The 18,303-nt window shown below is 52.5% G+C and overlaps 1 protein-coding gene across 3 annotated transcripts in view; it reads right to left on the reverse strand.

The window, feature by feature from the left end:
* ATP2B2 (ATPase plasma membrane Ca2+ transporting 2) overlaps positions 1-18,303 on the reverse strand; it is a 305,152-nt gene that overhangs the window by 46,144 nt on the left and 240,705 nt on the right. For all 3 annotated transcript variants that reach the window (XM_087431489.1, XM_087431490.1, XM_004443588.3), the window contains exons 6-11: positions 16,937-17,062; positions 15,235-15,267; positions 13,980-14,039; positions 8,915-8,956; positions 7,940-8,098; positions 2,677-2,891 (exon numbers count right to left, since the gene is read on the reverse strand). In XM_087431489.1, coding sequence (XP_087287615.1) covers positions 2,677-2,891; positions 7,940-8,098; positions 8,915-8,956; positions 13,980-14,039; positions 15,235-15,267; positions 16,937-17,062 — 635 coding nt within the window. The remainder of the gene's footprint in view (positions 1-2,676; positions 2,892-7,939; positions 8,099-8,914; positions 8,957-13,979; positions 14,040-15,234; positions 15,268-16,936; positions 17,063-18,303) is intronic.

Raw genomic sequence — 18,303 nt, forward strand, 5'->3', positions numbered from 1 at the left:
TATAGATACACAAAAAAGAAAACAAATCAGCTATAATGCTACCACCCAGAACTGATACATCTCATATAGTAACATCCTTCATTTTTAAATTTAAAACAAAAATGGAATCCTAAGATACATATTATTATTAATTTTCTTGTATTCGTCTCCCTTTCTCTCTTTCCAGCTCCATGCTCCTAGCTTCTTCCAGGTTCTCAAACAAGAAATGCATATAAAGTAATTTTCAAGGAACCACCATGCAATGCGGGCCCTCCTGACATAACGACCGTCTGTGGTAAGGATGGACATGAAAAGTTGCTAGAGGCTGAATCAGACGTAGTTCTAGTCTGTGCCTAGGAATCTGATTTCCTTTATTCTTGCTCCTCATTATAACTCTTTATAACAAGGGCAAAAAAGGAGTGCAATTAGAATAATTTTAATAGCAGTTCATGTTACCAAAAAATGAGTATTGGCAGGATTATATGCGATTGTAGTTCTCTTATTATAACCTGTGAAAACAGTAACAGGAAATGTATGTTGAGCAGAGGATCAAGAGCAATTTGAATTTGCAACACACTTTACAGTTTGCAAAGTTCTCCAGACTTATTTTCCTGTCTGATGTTATAAGAATCCTGTGGAACCTTCGTGGATTCTTACAATCCTCTGGCAGTTGACCAAGGCAAACAGACTTGGCCAGGATCACACACCTAGTGAGAGTTAAAGCCGGGATTTGAACCCAGCTCTGTTTAACCTCACAGCCTGGATCATTCCATTGGGACTCCGCCCATCTCCACCTCTGAAGATGATCTGTCTATTGGGCTTAAGAATGTATAGGCCTGTGCTGCCTAATACAGTAGCCACATGTGGTTACTGAGAACTGGAAATGGGGCTGGTCTGACGTGAAAAATGTGCTAAAAGTGTAAAACACACATTGGATTTTGAAGACTTATTATGAAAAAAGAAACGCAAAATGTCACTCGAGTAATTTTTATATTGACTATATGTTGGATTGATAATAATCTGGACATATTGGGTTAAGTAAATGATATATTAAAATTAATTTCACCTGCTTCTTTTTCCTTTTTCTTTGCAATGTGGCTTCCAGGAAATTTAAAATTGCTCATGCAGCTCACATTCTCTCTCTACTGGACAGTGCTGATCTAAGTGGTCACCATCTATTCTTTTGACAGCAGCTCCCAGCAGCTGGGTCCTCAGAATGGAGAGTTTGCCTCTCCTGGGTTGGGGTGCTGTGCTAAGTTTATCAAGTGACTGTAGAAGTAACACTACCCAAGATGGCCGAAGGCACCAGGTGCCAGAGATACGAACTGCAGAAGGGGCAGAGGCCTGAAACTGTCTGTGCATGATTCCCCCAAACCAACTCTGAGCAACTTTCAGGAAGACCTTGAGCTCAGCTGCTAGCTGCGGGGGGCCCGACTCATGGCCCTGTGAGAGTCTCCATCTGCAGGCCCTGGGCCTCCGAGCAGCACCGTGTTGTGACCTGTTTGTGCTTTGGTTTGTGGGATGGAGTTTCTTCGAGAACCCTAAAACAAGGAGACGATAAGGGCCGTATCCTTTACACAGAGCTGCCACTTTCTGGCACCTGCCCGGAGATCTCTTTTCTGTATGAAATTACATCGATGAGCCCAGCCCAAATTCCAGCTTGGAAACTGACTCCCGCTGTGCCCTCCGGCGGCTCTGCCAATGTCTTGGAGCGAATGCCTTGTTTATAAACATGCCCAGGCCTCCATCCTCGCAGAGACATCCTGGCCTTGGGGTCCTGGGAAACAGGAGGGCAGGGCCCTCCCCTCCGAGGAGGGGAACCATGGGGCCAACAGGGAAAAGAATGAGCTCAGGGTGTGAGGATCTGTGGTGAGGCAGGCTTGAAGGTCCCCAAGAGGGTCAGAGGCACAGCGGCCATGGCGACGCTGGCCCACTCAGCCAGCATTCAGGCTCCACCATGCCACAGGCCTGGAGCAGGGGAGGCGGGGCCCTGCCACAACGTAGCACTGAGGAATGCCCCAGACCCAAGCTTCCACAGCAGTCACTCACGGGCCCACCTGCCCTTCACTGAACTGCTTTTAAGACCTCACATTTTCAGCCCATCTCCTGAGAGGAGGGGGCTTCCATAAAATCAGACGTCCTTTTTGTTTTAGGCTTATCTCTTCCAAACTTTAGGGAGCAACCTCTGAGATGAGTTGCATAAGTTCTACGGCTACCGTGGGGCCTGTGACTACGATGGCTAGACTTCTGCCTACATTTGGTGGACGGGGGTGGTTTGGGCCTGCACTGTGACGTCCGCTTTTAATTTTTTCTTTCAATTGAGTTGATTGTCAATGTTTAAACATCAGAAGAGTGTATATTAAGTCCAGGTTTCTGGCTTCTCTTGAAAAAATGTGAAGATCTGGCAACACTGGGCCTACATCTCCTCAAGGCGACACTTGGCTGAGCTGAATGGTGGCTGTCCCCTTAGCCAGGCTGTGGCTCTCTGGTTTGCCACCGGCTCCCAGACTCTCCAAGGGCATACGAGTTTTGGGTTCCTGCACACATCCTCTCTCCGAGCTTCCAGTGTGCCCACTCCCTTCTTCTTAGCTCTTCTCCCCACCCTAGGCCTCGCTCCACTGGCTACCCATAGACCCCCAGCTGGGGGCAGCCAATCTCAGCAGCATCAGCTGGCCAGTGCTGCTCTGTCCTTCTCACCTTCACTGAGTAGGCCAGCGAGATGGTGACGGCCAGAGGGAGTCCCTCGGGCACGGCAACCACCAGCACCGTGACGCCGATGATGAAGAACTTGACAAAGTACTGCACGTAGACAGGTGTGCACTCGGGTAGCCATGGCTTCTTGTTGACCACGAAGGTGTCCACAGTGAAGTAGAGCACCAGGATGATCACTGTGATGGCCGACATCACCAGGCCTGCAACACGGGGTTGGGGAGACATACTCAGGTGGAGGCCCTGGGAAGTGAGATGGGGACCAAACCCTTGGCCGAAAGGGCCCTGGGTCAGCCAGACCCTAGCTCACATCCCAGCTCTGCTACTTACTTGCTTTGTGGCCTGGGGCAAGTCCTTGAGCCTCATAGAGCCTCAGTTTCCTCCTCTGCACAATGGGGATGCATATTTATTTCACATGGTTTTGTAAGGATCAAGTGTGATGAATGCATGTAAAGTGCCTAGCACACGCCTGACACGTAGTAGGTGCTCAGGAAACATGTGCCGAGTGAGCACGTGAATGAATAAGAACTGCTTGCACAGTGTTCTCATGCAATGATGATGGGCACTTGGTACCATTTATTCCCTCACTCATTCAGGCACATGGTAGTTCCTATTCCAGGAACTAGGGATACACAGTAGAGAGGACCGAGTCCCCGCCCTTGGGAAGCTGAGATCCTAGAAGGGGAGGCAGACAGGAAACAAACACATGAACAAGATAGTTCAGAGACAGAGAATGCTGTGAGAAAAAACTCCAGGATGACGTGATAGAAAGTGACATGGGCAAAGATAAGAAAACCACCCAAGTGCCCACTGACAGACAAACAGATAAAGAAAATATGGTCTATACAGACAATGGAATATTATTCAGCCTTAAAAAAGAAGGAAATCCTGCCATTTCTGACACCATGGATGGACCTGGAGGACATTATGCTAGGGGAAACAAGGCAGACACAGAAAGACTTACATGAAGAATGTAAAAGAGTCAAGCTCACAGAAGCAGAGAATAGAAGGATGGTTGCCAGGGGCTTCGGGGAGGGGAGAGGGGGAGCTGTTTTTCGGTGGGTGTAAAGTTTCAGGCATGCGAGATGACTAAGTCCTAGAGCTCACCTGACAACACAGTGCTCACAGTAACGATACGGTATCGTGCACTCCAAAACTGGCTAAGAGGACACATCTCCTATTCAGTGTTCTTACCCAAAAACTAAAAACCCAAAAACCGCATGAAAGAATCCAGGGGCACTTCTGGAATTGGTGGATATGTTCAGAACCTTGGCTGTGGTGATGGTACCACAGGTGGATGCATGTCCGAACTCATCGAGATGCACACAGTACATGTGGGTAATTTTTTGTATATAAATTATATCTCTGAATACAGTAAAGTTGCAGGATACAAAATCAACATACAAAAATCAGTTGCATTTCTATACATTAACAACGAAGTAGCAGAAAGAGAAATTAAGAATACAATCCCATTTACAATTGCAACAAAAACAATAAAATACCTAGGAATGAACTTAACCAAACTTAACCAAAGAGGTGAAAGAGCTGTACACCGAAAACTATAAAACATTGCTGAAAGAAATTGAAGAAGACACAAAGAAATGGAAAGATATTCCGTGCTCTTGGATTGGAAGAATTAACATAGTTAAGATGTCCATACTTCCTAAAGCCATCTATAGATTCAATGCAATCCCTATCAAAGTTCCAACAACATTTTTCACAGAAATAGAACAAAGAATCCTAAAATTTATATGGAACAACAAAAGACCCCGAATAGGTAAAGGAATCCTGAGAAAAAAGAACAAAGCTGGAGGTATCACACTCTCTGATTTTAAAACATACTACAAAGCTATAGTAACCAAAACAGCATGGTACTGGCACAAAAACAGACACACAGATCCATGGAAAAGAATCGAAAGCCCAGAAGTGAACCCACACATCTATGGACAGCTAATCTTCGACAAAGGAGCCAAGAACATACAATGGAGAAAAGAAAGTCTCTTCAACAAATGGTGTTGGGAAAACTGGACAGCCACATGCAAAAAAATGAAAGTAGACCCTTACCTTACACCATACACAAAACTTAACTCCAAATGGATTAAAGACTTGAATGCAAGACCTGAAACTATGAAACTTCTAGAAGAAAACATAGGCAGTATGCTCTTCAACATAGGTCTTAGCAACATAGTTTCAAGCACCATGTCTGACAGGGCAAGAGAAACAATAGAAAAAATAAACAAATGGGACTACATCAAACTAAAAAGCTTCTGCACAGCAAAGGAAACCATCAACAAAACGAAAAGACAACCTAACAATTGAGAGAAGATATTTGCAAACCATACATCTGATAAGGGGTTAATCTCCAAAATATATAAAGAACTCATGCATCTCAACAACAAAAAAACTAACAGCCCAATTTAAAAATGGGCAAAAGACCTGAACAGACATTTCTCCAAAGAAGATATACAGATGGCCAACAGGTACGTGAAAAGATGCTCAACATTGTTAACTATCAGGGAAATGGCAAATCAAAACTACAATGAGATATCACCTCACGCCCATCAGAATGGCTATAATTAACAAGACAGGAAACAACATGTGTTGGAGAGGATGTGGAGAAAAGGGAACTCTCACACACTGCTGGTGGGAGTGCAAACTGGTGCAGCCACTATGGAAAACAGTATGGAGATTCCTCAAAAACTCAAGGATAGAACTACCATATGATCCAGCTATTCCACTGCTGGGTATTTATCCAAAGAACTTGAAAACACCAATGCATAAAGATACATGCACCCCTGTGTTCATTGCAGCGTTATTCACAATAGCCAAGACTTGGAAGCAACCTAAGTGCCCATCAAGGGACGAATGGATAAGGAAGTTGTGGTACATATACACGATGGAATACTACTCAGCCATAAGAAACGATGAAATCCAGCCATTTGTGACAACATGGATGGACACTGAGGGTATTATGCAAAATGAAATAAGTCAGAGGGAGAAGGTCAACTACAGTATGATCTCACTCATTAAGTAGTAGATAATAACAACAACAAACAAACACATAGAGACAGAGATTGGATTGGTGGTTACCAGAGGGGAAGGGGGGAGGGAGGAGGGCGAAAGGGATAATTCAGCACATGTGTGTGGTGATGGGTTGTAATTAGTATTTGGGTGGTGAACATGAGAACATGATGTAATCCATGCAGAAATAGAAGCATAATGATGTACACCTGAAATTTATACAATGTTATAAACCAATGTTACTGCAATAAACAAACAAAAAAAGTACTTGGCAAAGAAAAAAAATTATATCTCAATAAAGCTAAAAAAACGGAAAGGTGACAAGGGCTGGTAAGGGAGTGGCTACTTTAGCTAGGGTGGCCAGGGAAGGCTTCCTGGAGGAGGTGATATTGGAGCAGACAGAGGAATGACGAGAAGGAGCAGCCAGGTGGCGACCTGTGGGAACAGCGGTGCAGGTAGAGGAAACAGCAGGGGCCCCTCTTGGCTGAGGAAACTGAGGATCAGTGGGGGAAGCGACTTGGCCAAGGCCACAGGGCAAGCAGGCGCCGGAGAGTTAGCAACTGCAGATGGCTACCTGCCTGGATCCCCTGGGTCCCTCTGGCCAGTTTGGTGTGCCCAGCCCACCTGCCGCAGGTGCTGTGCCTTGTGCACACCTGCAGCCTCTGCAGAGGAGGAGCGTGCTTGGCGGTTGGAGTCTCCTTGTCAGGAAGTGCCTGGGCGGGCCATGTGACAGCTAATATCCAATGGCTGATGTGGCGGTCCAAGAGCCTGGCCCCCTTGCTGCAAGGCTGGACAGACCCTGCAGAGGCACTCACGCTCCAGAGCTCCCCGTGGGGTCAGCTGGACACTGGGATTTCTCTGGAAACCTCAGCTGTATCTAGCTCCTTCCCAGCCCTGGCGCACTCCTTATGCTTTACTGGTCTCACCCGAGAGCACCCCCCTGAAAATCCCGTGCCCACCCATCTCAGGCTCTGCTTTCAGGGAGTTCAGCCTAAGAGAGAAGCCGAGGTGGGACGTGAACCCAGAAGGGCTTGACTCTGAACTCCATTCCTGGCAGGGCTGAGGAGCGGGGTGGGGGGTGGGGGGAGATGAGTGAGGACTCTGATGGCCGTGGGGTTGTTCTCATTGCTTCCTTCCCTGCCCCCCAGGGCCATGTTTCCATGGAGTCTTCTCCATGGCGGGGATGGAGGAAACCCCTGGGCCCATCACCGCCCCTCCCCTACCTCCAGTTTCAGAGCCTCAGGGCAGCTCCGTCCCCAGCTGACAGTCCAGGGCTGGGAAGCCAAGCTCCCAGCAGCCGGGAGCTGTCACCAGGCCCCCGAGTTTCAATATAGACAGCCAAGCCCATAATTTGCCTCCCTTCTCCACGCTGCGGTGGTGCCTATAATTAGAGCCGGAGACAGCCGCGGAGGAGCCAGCAGCCAGGTGGGGAGGCCTCGGTGTTTGCCACGTCCTTACCCAAGAGGGGAGGCCGTGGCCATGTCAGACGGGCCAGGGCTCACCTTGAGGCTGGGCTGGGCTCCCTGGCCAGAGGGGCCGGCACCAGCCATTACCTGCAGCTACTCGCTCAGCCGGGAGGCCCGGCTTTCTGTGCCGAGGCTCAGACAAGGGGCTTCTCCCTGGGCTCCTGGCCTTGCCCTCGACCCCTTCAACCTGTCCTCTGCACTGCAGCCAGAGCCGTCATTATAGAGCCCAATCCGTGCCTGCCCTCCCTGCTCAAATCTCTTCCACGGCTCCCACTGTCCTCAGGAGAGGGCCCGAGCTGCAAACTCCAGGCCCTGCAGGATCTGCCCCTCTCCAGCCACCATACCCGCCAGGTGTTAAGCGCTCTGCGTACAGAACCTCCTTGAATCCTCACAGCAGCCTGTGCAGTAGGGACCAGCACCCCAACATCACAGACCAGGAGGCGGAGGCTCAGGGCCAGGTGGAGTTGCCGCTTGCCATGCGCTCAGAGCCGTAGCTGGACAAGCACGCGGGCAGTCTGACCCTGGAGCCCGGGCTTCTTAGCGGCGCTCGTGTTCGGCCCCTCCAAGTGCTGACGGAGCACCTGCCACCTAAGGACTCAGCCTGATTGCTGTGTGTAGAGAAGGTGGGTCTCAGGGGCCATCTCATGCAAGCCCCCTCCTTGCAGATGAGGCGATGGAGGCCCAGCTTGGGGCAGGGCCCCGCCTGGGGTCCCCTGCAGGCCCTGCGTCCCACACCGCGCCATCCGCCGGGGCCGCGCCCTCACCCGCCTTGCCGATCTGCACCGCCAGCTTGGTGAGCTTGCCCTGCAGCACCGACTTCTCCTTCTTGTGCGTGTTGGCCTTCTTCTTGTCGTCGGCGTCGCCGCCCTCGGCACTCTTGAGGGGCTGCATCTCCATGGCAGCAGCCCCGTCCTGCTGTTTGGCTGCAAGGGGCAGAGCACACACGTGTATACAAACACAGACACACACAGGCACACGCAGGTCAGCCTGCGGGGTGGGGATGCGGGCGCCCACCCTGCCTGCCCAGGGCAGTGTGCTGGCACACTTACTCCCCCCTGGGCCCCCGCATGGCTGGCACAGAAGCCCTGTGGTGGGGGGTCTGCCTCTTACAGCTGGAGACCCTGGTCCCAGGGCCACTGGCTGCCTTGGACCTAGAATCCAGGACTCAGCAGAGAGTGACACGGCTCCACCCTGGATTTCCAGCAGGAGTGGGCTGGGGTCCCCTCTGGGCCTGAACAAGCCCACAGACCCTTCCCCAAATGGCCTCTCGGCTTTTCCCACATTCAGACAAGACACATATGCTTGGGCGTTACTCAGTTGGTCCCTGGGCCATGTTGTTAAGATATTAGTCACCAGACAGGAGGGACAAAAAGGGAGGCTTAAAAGGTAAAAGAGGGCGCCCTTGTCCCTGGGTGCCAAGTCCCCTCCTCCTTCAGTGCAGGCCTGATTGGTGGGCCAGGGGCCCTACCCCTTAGCTCCTAAGGATCTCAAAAACCAGCTTCAAGTCTTCAGCTAAATGGGCAGCATAGCTCAAAGGCTGGGGAGAAACTGGCCTGCGAGTGTCCCCTGTCCTTGCCGGGTGATGCCTCCATTTGGCCTGGCACCACGTGAATCATAGCTACCGCCCTAAAGACGTCAGGCACCCACAGGTGCGGATGTGTCTGCCTCTGGCGTGGCTCTCACAGGCAGTGGGGAGGGGCTGCGGGGACCACAGAAGCCGGTTAATACAAAAGGGTTACCTTTGCTCTGGCTGCCGTCCACATTGCCATCCTGCATTTTACCTACACGACAAAGAATTTGAACAGACAACAGAGAACAGACAACACACATCGGTCATCACGAAGAGGCAACAGGGCCACGGACACTCATGTCACAGATGAAGGAAGGGCCAAGCCGAGTTGGGCCAGGCCCCCGAGAGAAGAGCAACCCGGCCACCGTGTGGGCTGCAGGGCCTGTCTTGATTGTCTGGGGCTCGGAGAGAGAGCTTCTATAGGAACTATCTTGGCCCTGAGCGTCTTACAGATTAAACGACAGCCTTTGAGGGTAAAAGAGACCAGAGTAGGCTGGCAGGAAGCAGGACTGGGAGTTCTCAGGTCCCCGGTGATTAACTCAGTTGGTGCCTTTTGTGGGCTGAGAGGAGGCGGAGAGAAACAGGAGAGAGAGAGAGAGGGATTCTAGACCAGGAGGAGTTTGGTCACTGTGTGCCCTGGTTTCTGTCTCTAGGAGGGCTGGTTCTACTCTCTCCTTTGCCTTCTGAAGGGGTGTGTGGCCACGGCATGGACAGCCCCCTGCCCAGCCCCAACAGGAGTGACCCGTACAAAGGGCTGGCAGGGGCTCTCCAGCAGTGGCTCTGAGGGTCCCTAAGTGTGTCCAGGGGGCTTGGTGGGAGCACCCTGGCTCCCAAGGGGAAGCTGCTGACCCCTCCCTCCATTGGCTGCGTGCTCTTTATTCCGAGGTTGATGGGCTGCAGGAAAAGTCAGGTTGGTGGGCTCCCCGGGGTACACCCCAGCCCCACATATCAGGGCATGAAGCTGCCCAGTGCTGGGGAAATGGCTGAGTTTGGGGCTCCCCACCCCCTAATCAGGGATGCCTGGGAGGTCCCCTCCCCAGTCCTGGCCAGAGGTTTGTGGGCTGGGCTCTCAGTGTGGGGGGTACTGGTGGCCACTGCCTGGTAGCACCGCTGAGAGGGGAGGCCCTTCCAGCCACCCAGCTCACCGGGAGCTCTGTCCGCTGGCCTTGCCATCTTGGGAGGAATCTGAGAAGGACGGCCACCCTTGGATGTCTGCTGTGAAACGTCTGCTGTCACAGCTCACGTTCCAGGAGAAATCACCGTGTGCTGGGGCAGACATGACCTCCACAATTCCACTGAGTCCTCACCACAGCCCCACGAAGGGGCTCCTGTATTCCCCCCACTTACAGACGAGAAACTGACACTCAGAGAGGGAGACGGCCGGCCTGGGTCTCAGCAAGTGAATGGAGAGCTGGCCCCAAAGTGTGTGTATGTTTCTGCCCTAGTCAGGGAGAACGCAGCCGCCCCTCAGCCCGCGGAGTCCAGGGGAGGGGTGTGGAGGTGGCGCTGGTGGGACTGGGTTCCAGAAGGCCCTGTTTGGACACCGACCAGCTGTGTGGCTTTACCTCTCCCAGCCTCAGCTTCCACCTCTGTGAAATGGGGATGCAACTTTCCTCCCAGAGCTCCTAAAAGTTGCCTTGGTAATGACCACTTGCCCAATCAGCCTTTTGCAGGGTGAAAGGCTTTTGCAAGTGTCATCTCTTGTCTGTCTTCCCCACACCCTGTAAAGGGGGTGGGGGTGGATTTTCATCACTCTCATTTTACAGATGAGGAAACTGAGGCCCAGGGAGCTTCCAAGGCAGCCCCCCTCTATGGAGCATCCTGATGATAACCCTGTGGCTGCACTATTAGTTCCATAAACACCGTCGTCACCATCACCACAGCCATGTTATAGGTGACTCAGAGGGGAGAAGTGGCTTTCCGGGATCCCAGCCCCAGGCCACCTCTCCAGGGAAGTGCAGGGCCAGAGACCCACCCGGGGGTTAAGGAGAAAGGCCTCCGTTGCTCTATTGCAAGTTTTTTTTTTACTGGATTGAAAAACAAAACAGAAAAGGCTTTTTAGAGCAAACAGGAATGAACCACAACAATTATTTTTATTTTTTAAAATAATTTTACTAACTGGGCTAAAGGGACCAGAGGGCCCGCTTCAATAGCTAGTTTCAGATGCACAAAGGGCCTTCATTTGTGCTGCATATTATCAGATGCAATAGCCCGTGTGTGCGTGCCCATTAACCAAGCTAGCAATTTCCTCTTTTATTTCCATAGTGAACACATGGCCAGAAAAATGATCACCAATGAGTATATTTGAGGAATGGAGCGGTGTTCTGGGGATGCTTCAGTGCAGATGGCCTGGTTTCTCGGAACCAAGGGACTGATTTGGGGCTCTCCTCAGCCAAACTGGAGCCCGCCTGGTGCCGGAACTGTGGTGGGACAGCCAGCTCCGCCCCACGTGGGACCAGGAGGACGGGCTATGTTTCAGGGGAGCTGGGATGGAGGACAGGACCCAAGACGGGGAACAGGGGTGGAGACAGGAACAGGAGAACAGGCCCCTCTCTGCATCAGATGCCAGATGCAGCTTTTCCACGAGTCTGTTATCTTCCTGCATCGTGAGGGACGTGGGTGTGGAAAGCATGGACGTGAGGGACCCCCCGCGAGGTGATCTGATGGCAAGCTTTGGGGAGACAGACCACAAGCCAAGAGACCTGGGAAAGTCACTTCTCTTCCCCTGCGCCTCTATTTCTTCCTCCGTGAAATGGGACAATGCTTATGAAAAGCCTTGTGCAGTGCCGCGTAAGTGTCCGGAGGTGAGTGATGTGTTATTAATCGTGATTAGAGGTGATGTCTTAAATAGTGATTTATCAGTAAATGTAAAAGAAAATAATAAAGTAATAATGACAATCATAACGCCACCAAGATGGATGGAACGCACCCCCCTTTCAGTTGAGAGGGTTGTGGGGGAATGGAGGCAGGGCGGGGGGGTGGGGACCACTGCCACCAGAGTTCATATCCAAGTCACCCTGATTTGGCTCAGAGGAAAGAGGGGACAGGAACAGTTAATTCTCTCACTCACCAAGGCTCAGCCCAGCGCCTCTCAGCCTTTAAGGCACTCTGGAGCCTGGAGAGCTTGTTAGAATGCAGATTCTCATCCAGTAGGTCTGGGGAGGGGCCTGAGATTCTGCATTTCTAACAAGCTCCCAGGAGATGCCCAGGCTTCTGGTCCTCCAATCACATTTTGAGTAGCAACGGCCTAGAGCACTGTTTTCCAAAGTATATAATGGGAGTGCACCAATCCCACAAGATTCAGGCGGGAAGGGTCTTGCAGCCAGCTCAGCCTGGGAATCCCTGCATGGCTCTATAACTCTCCACTACACACCAGCACATTCAAGGCTCTGAGAAGTCCCGCAACGAGGAAGAAACAAATTCTATCCAGTGGTTTTTAAGCATCTGTGACCAGAGGAACCTTTTCTTTGGGGGAAGACCTCTTAATATCCTTGTGAAGTTTACAAGACATACTCCATTGGGACATCCTGGATCAGGAAGAGGAACAGGCACTTCAGAGCCAGCCAGGCCTGGGTTCAAATCCCAGCTCTGCCACTTTCTAGCTCTGTGACCTTGGGCTAGCGTCTTGATCTCCCTGAGCCTCAGTTTCCTCATCTTTAAAGTGGGGCAATAAATTCTGCATCACAGGGTTGTCATGAGGATTAAAAGAGACGGTGAGCATGAGATGCTGGCGAGGTGCCTGGTATAGCGGAGGCGGCCGTGAGATGGCAGCGCCTCATCTTTCCTGCAGTTTTTCTTGGGATATTTGGAGTTTTCGGCTACAGTTTGGAAGTGAAGCTGCCCTTTTTTGGGGACCAGCATCCGTCTATACGTTCACGGAGCCCAGCAGGCTCACCGCCCGGGGGAGCAGAACGCCACCTCCTGTTCCTCCCCCGCCGTGGGTTTGCCCACGTTGTTCTCCCCGTCATACCTCTGCCACCCCTCCCTGACGCACGACACCTCCCACGCCCCAAGCTGTCCTCCTTCCTCCTGCGCCTGAAATAGACCCACACCCGAATTAGCCTTCCTGGCAAGGAAGGCACCGCTCACAGAAGCCCAGCCCCTGACGCACCCTGAGAGCTTCCATCTTTGTCACTCTGAACCCAGGTGGCTCAGCCTGAGCTCTGGGGCAGGGGATGGGAGGATGAGGTGGGCCACAATCTCCACGTTTTCCGGGAGAGGTGAGGAGTAGATGATACGATGGGTGAGGGACCTGGTGCCAGGCATGCAGTGACGCCGGAAAAAAGGCTTCTCCCCTCCCTTCGATTCTCAGGGGCAATGGTTTCATGACTGAGCCCTAACAGCTCTCAGCAGTTCAGGAGCAGCCTGGGTGACTCTCATGTCACCTAATTTGAGGACAGGGGACGTATCTGAGTAAACAGACGCCTTATCACTCTGAAGATGGGAGGGTATAGAAATAAGAAATCTTCTAAAGGCTTGGAGGCAAGTGCATGGAATTCCTTCCTGCCTGGGTGTAAAGAGATTAGGATGCAGACTCCAGGTACAGTGGCAGGCCCCTGAGCCCCCCACCCCCGAGGGGGCTAGCAAGAATGCAGAGACTCAGGACAAACGCTCCAGCACAGGCAACAGCAAGAATCCCCAGTCTACATCCGAGGGACGGAGCTCGGCCCGAGCCCAAGTGAACCCCTTGCCCGTCCGCTCCGTGAAAGAGAAGAGGAAGAAATGTCTACCAGTGGCTCAGCCATGCTACGGGGTGGGGCCAAGGAGCTGAACGCCGGCCTGGGTCCCCTGCCTTGAGGGAATTTTAGAGTCGAGGATTGGAGCCTTCACCGGGGACCCAGACGCCAGCTTCAGCCCAGGTCCTGACCCCAGGCCTTCTTCCCAAAGCCGGGGCCAGGAAAGTGCTTAGGAGAGGGCCACACCGGGCGGGATGCTGCTTCCTGCGGGCCAGATCTGAAGCCAAGGTCATGTCCCTGTCCTGGGCTCCACCGGGGGTCAAGGGCCCTACAGGAGCCAGTGCCGTTTCGGCAGCCACACGCGGGTGTGGAGCTGATTCCCGGGTGGCGGCTCCTCTCTTAAGCGCCTGCCCCACGTGAGAGGATGACTGTCCCAGGGCTGCCCATGCACATCCGAGATCTGTGTGGTCCAGACCAGGGAGAGGCAAGCACAGAGTTGGGGTGGAGGAGAGAGACGCCCATCCACCCGAGACCGAGAGCTCGCCATCGGAGACGTACCATTGACTAGGCTGGTATTTGCACTATCTGCAGCATTTGAACCTGCCGCGCCATCGGCCGCTGCGGGGGTGGGAGGGATGAAAATGCAGTGTGTCACAATGGAGAAACGTAACAATGCAAACAGCAACAACAATAAAGACATGAACCAACTTGTGGGAAATAATGACTATACTCCTAAAAAAAAAAGTCTCCCTTGGAAATTAAGAAACTCATGTTGGGCGGTGGGCCGGGCGGGGGGGTGGTGTGTGTGAAATGTTCCCATAGACATGCCACAGAAGTCGGGGGAGAAAACTCAGACATGGAGGGTCTTTGAAATAAAACATGGAGGATGACCAACGCGGTTAGGCGGGATGGAACTGTTCTGTGTTGAGGTCTGGATGTATGCACCCTGTTGGCATAACCAATCAGGCGGGTCCCCCTCAGAGAGGGTTCCATGAGGAGAGGGGGTCTGGCTGCCCATCAGGGCCAGAGGGGCCCATGGCCAGGAGTCAATTCAAAACATTCAACAACCGGTACAGTACAGGCACCAGCCACTCGGAACGGGTGTTTGCTGTGACCACCATCTCTGTGTACCGGCAGAACATCTGTCGATGGTGGTGACTTAGCAGGATTCAAGCCCTCGACTCAGGCCACTGCCCATGGGCATCTCTTCCTTCCCTAACCAGCACCCTAAAGACTGCCTTGCTAACCCCCATATGAGGTGCCCCACCATTTAAAAGGTGACATCGAGCATGTTACATTTTGCACATGAGACAGAGGCGATACTAGTGAGTTTTCCTTAATTTAGAGACTAAAAATGACATGAGATGGTCAAATTCACTCTTGTTGTTCCTTCTTGGGGTGGGGAAAGGGGTTCTGGGGGAAGGAGAGGGAAGAGACACTGCTGGGTGAGGTGGACACGCCGTGTGGTAAGGGGAAGCCAGGATGGGCTGTGTGGGGTGCAGTGGGGGTGGCAGGGCTGTGGGGTCATGTGGTGGTGAGCGGGGCTGAGGGTCGTGTGGAGACGGTGGTGGTGCCATGCACACTGGCCGGCCGGGGAAGCACCTGAAGGGTAAGTAGGCAGAGAGGGGTGCTGGCCGGTCCTGTGGGGCTGGCATCACACGGCGGCACAGTGGAGGGTCTGGTGGCGCCAAGCCTCCAGCCATCATGTAGCCTCCTCCAGCTGTGTGCTGGGGGTCTGGGGCCAGGGCTCTGTGGTCAAAGGCTGCTGCTACTTGTAAAAGCCACATCTACCCTGAGGGGTGTCTTACTGTACCTGGTAGCTGAAGGCCATCCCCCTTCTTCACACCTGTGTGATGATTTTTGAGACATGTTAATGAAGGTGAAGCACACAGCCTCATCTGTGCACGCGTGCACACGTGTGCACACACACATTCATGCACACACACTTGTACGCCCAGGCTCATCCTGAAATGGGGACCTATGGTTGGTGAGCTCTAAGCAATGTCCCTGGTGGAGTGATGGAGTGGGACTGCTGAGGGGACCCAGCCCTGGCCATGCTGCTCACAGGGGCCCGAGAGGCTGCACAGACCCCCATCTTCCTCCCATGTCCCCTCCACATTCCACCTCCTCCCTCTACACTGACACCCCCGTCTCACTGGGGTGCAGGTATGCATTCAGCAAGGGACCCGACCTGTGCTTTGGGGCAGGAGACGCCTGTCTTCCTACTGGTATTTTCAAAAATACAGGTCTGGCCTGTGGGAGCTTCTGGGGGCTTCTGCCCCTCATCCAGTCCCCAGTGAGGCCAAGGAAACAGGCAAAGGCTGCCGTATCCTGCCCAACTGCCCATATCTGCCCAACTGCCTGCACCCTGGGGCCACAGGTTCTACGTCATTGTGCGGACACTGTCCTGATACCCTATGGGCCTCTTGGCCAGGACTCTGTCCTCAGTTTCAACCTCAGCTCTCCCCTTTCTCTCTCCGGCCTCTGGATTTCCCAGATCACAGCTTCGCTCCATTGTTCCTGCTGGTGGGCAGCCATAATCTTAGGGGGACTTCACTAGAAAATGGGTTTCACCCTTGGGAACAAGTAACCTTTGATCATGACCCAGGCTCTGTGCCTGGCTGGCCTCTGAGAGCTGGAGGGCAGGGCTGCCCCTAAAACTCAGGGAGGGGCCATGTGCTATCTCGTCTCCTTCCCCTGGACTCCAGAAGGTCTGGGTGTTGGAGTTCTTCCTCTGGAGTGTGGGGAAGGAGACAAGACAAAAGACTGAGGATGTGAGAGGGGTTGTCCCTGAGACTGAGTGTGGGTGTTGGGTAAGGAGGCAGCTGTGCCTGAGCCTTTGGATTTGCGACCAGCCTGATGGTTTTTGGGCTTCTTGTGTCTTCTAAGCTTTACTCCCTCTGCTCTGAGAGGCACTTGTGGCCCAGGCTGCCAGCCTGCTGCACTGATGAGGAGCCCAGAGAAGAAGGAATATTGTTTCTAAGGGGGAGTAGGAGCAAGAACTCAGGTGAGGTGGCAGATCTGGGGGGTTAAGGGGGGGCTCACAGCAGTTGACTTGGAGCCAAGTGTTTGGCCACCTCGGAGGCTCCTCTGTCCACATCTGGGGCGAGTCTGTGCTGGGTGAATTTGTAGCTCTGCCTCACTGGAGTTGAGAACAGTGGCAGGAATATGCCTGGGTGGGGATTTCTACTCGATATCAGGGGTGATGATGGGACTAGGTCACACTTGAGGCTGGAGACTCAAAAAAGTGCTCAGCACCCTTGACTTGGCCCAGGGGGAAGGAGGGGCTTCCATGACATGACTGGACAAGACAGAGACTGGGACAAGACCCTGGAGATGGAACAGACAGAGCCCTCCTTGCCTGAGCAGGACCTCAAGGATGCAGGAGGTGGCTGTTGGCACAGGGTGTGGACATAAAAGGCACTCAGTAACTATTTTGTTGAGTGAATGAATAAACATCAAAAAAATGTGGCCTTAAGAGCTCCTCTCCTGGTCTGCAGGGGGGTTGGGCTTACCTTTCTTGTCTTTCTTCTCTTCCTCCTCGCCGCCAGCCCCCAGCAGGGTGAAGATGATGCCAGTCTGAGAGTTCACACCCACAGCAGTCACCACCATCCGTCCAGAGCCCTCCATCACATGGGTTCCTGGGGAAGGGGACAAAAGCCAAGTTACCATTGCATGAGCCCAAGCCCCCTCCCCATAGGAGTGGAAGGACCTCCGTCCAAGTCAGCTCCCGTCTCTTTGCCTGCTGAGGTCCCAGGGCATCACCCATGGTTAAGGTTCAAACTATGTATGTGTGGTGGGTCCTCTGAAGATGATTTCTCCTTGGGACAGCGCTGTGATGGCCATGGGGCTCAAACACTGCTGCATCTCAGTTATCAGGCCCCTAAACAGCTCAGGCCCACCACCCACTACCCTCTCCTGGAGAGTCGCTTCCTCCTTCTGTCTCCCTCCTTCCTCCTCTCCACCCTCACAGGTCACGCAGGGACCACCCTCTCCTTTCCTTATCAATAGGATCTAGGGCTAGATCTCATCCTGCTTAATTCTGTGACCAGCAAAGAAATGCCAACTAAGCCCTAGACAGGACTGCCTAAAATGGGGTCCACCCCCTCCCAACAATTTGGGGAGAGAACTCAGGGCTCTGCAAACTTGGATGAGAAAACAATGGCTCTTTATTTTCACAAACGTCTAACTGAAATTTAGCATGTTCCCCCATGATGAACACAGGCAACAAACCTCAGGAGTGTTAGTGGTGCCCACAATGCCATTACACGCATTACAAAAATCCCAAGTTTTCTCCATATCACTTTCCAGCCGTTGTGCTCATTTATGCTCATCCTTATCTTACAATGAAGGCAGCTGTTAGACTGACAGCTGGATCTTGTTATCTAGTGTGCTAATGAAGAAGCACAGACGTTAATATACCACACATTTTCTTAATCACTTTAGCTGTGTCAATATAACTGGCTTCTTTTATGTGCCAATATATTTTATTTTATGCATTTCAAAGCATTATTCCGAGTAGGGGTGGCACATACTGAACCAGGCTGCGCCAGGGTCCATGGTGCAAGAAAAGTTAAGAGCTCTTTCCTAGAATTTTAGATTTTTCAAACTGAGTTCCAAAGGGCCCTGGAATTCTCTCGAGGGGCAGGAGGGGCAGCTGTGGGGAGCGAGAGGGGCCTTCGGTCGGAGTGGCTCCACTTGTATTCATCTCTGGGGTTTCTGTGTCAGCTTCTGTTTGAAAAGAGAGTCTTCTTGCTCCTCTCAGGCTGGCCACTCCATCATGCAGGCTCGGGGAGCAACGTGGCAGAGTGACGACAAAATGCAAAGACAAACTCACTGAACACGTGGTCTGTCCACATGAAGGAGTCTGTGCATGTGGAGT

The sequence above is a fragment of the Ceratotherium simum genome, chromosome 5 (genome assembly GCF_057802395.1).
Source record: "Ceratotherium simum simum isolate JZ-2026a chromosome 5, ASM5780239v1, whole genome shotgun sequence".
Classification (NCBI taxonomy): Eukaryota; Metazoa; Chordata; class Mammalia; order Perissodactyla; family Rhinocerotidae; genus Ceratotherium; species Ceratotherium simum.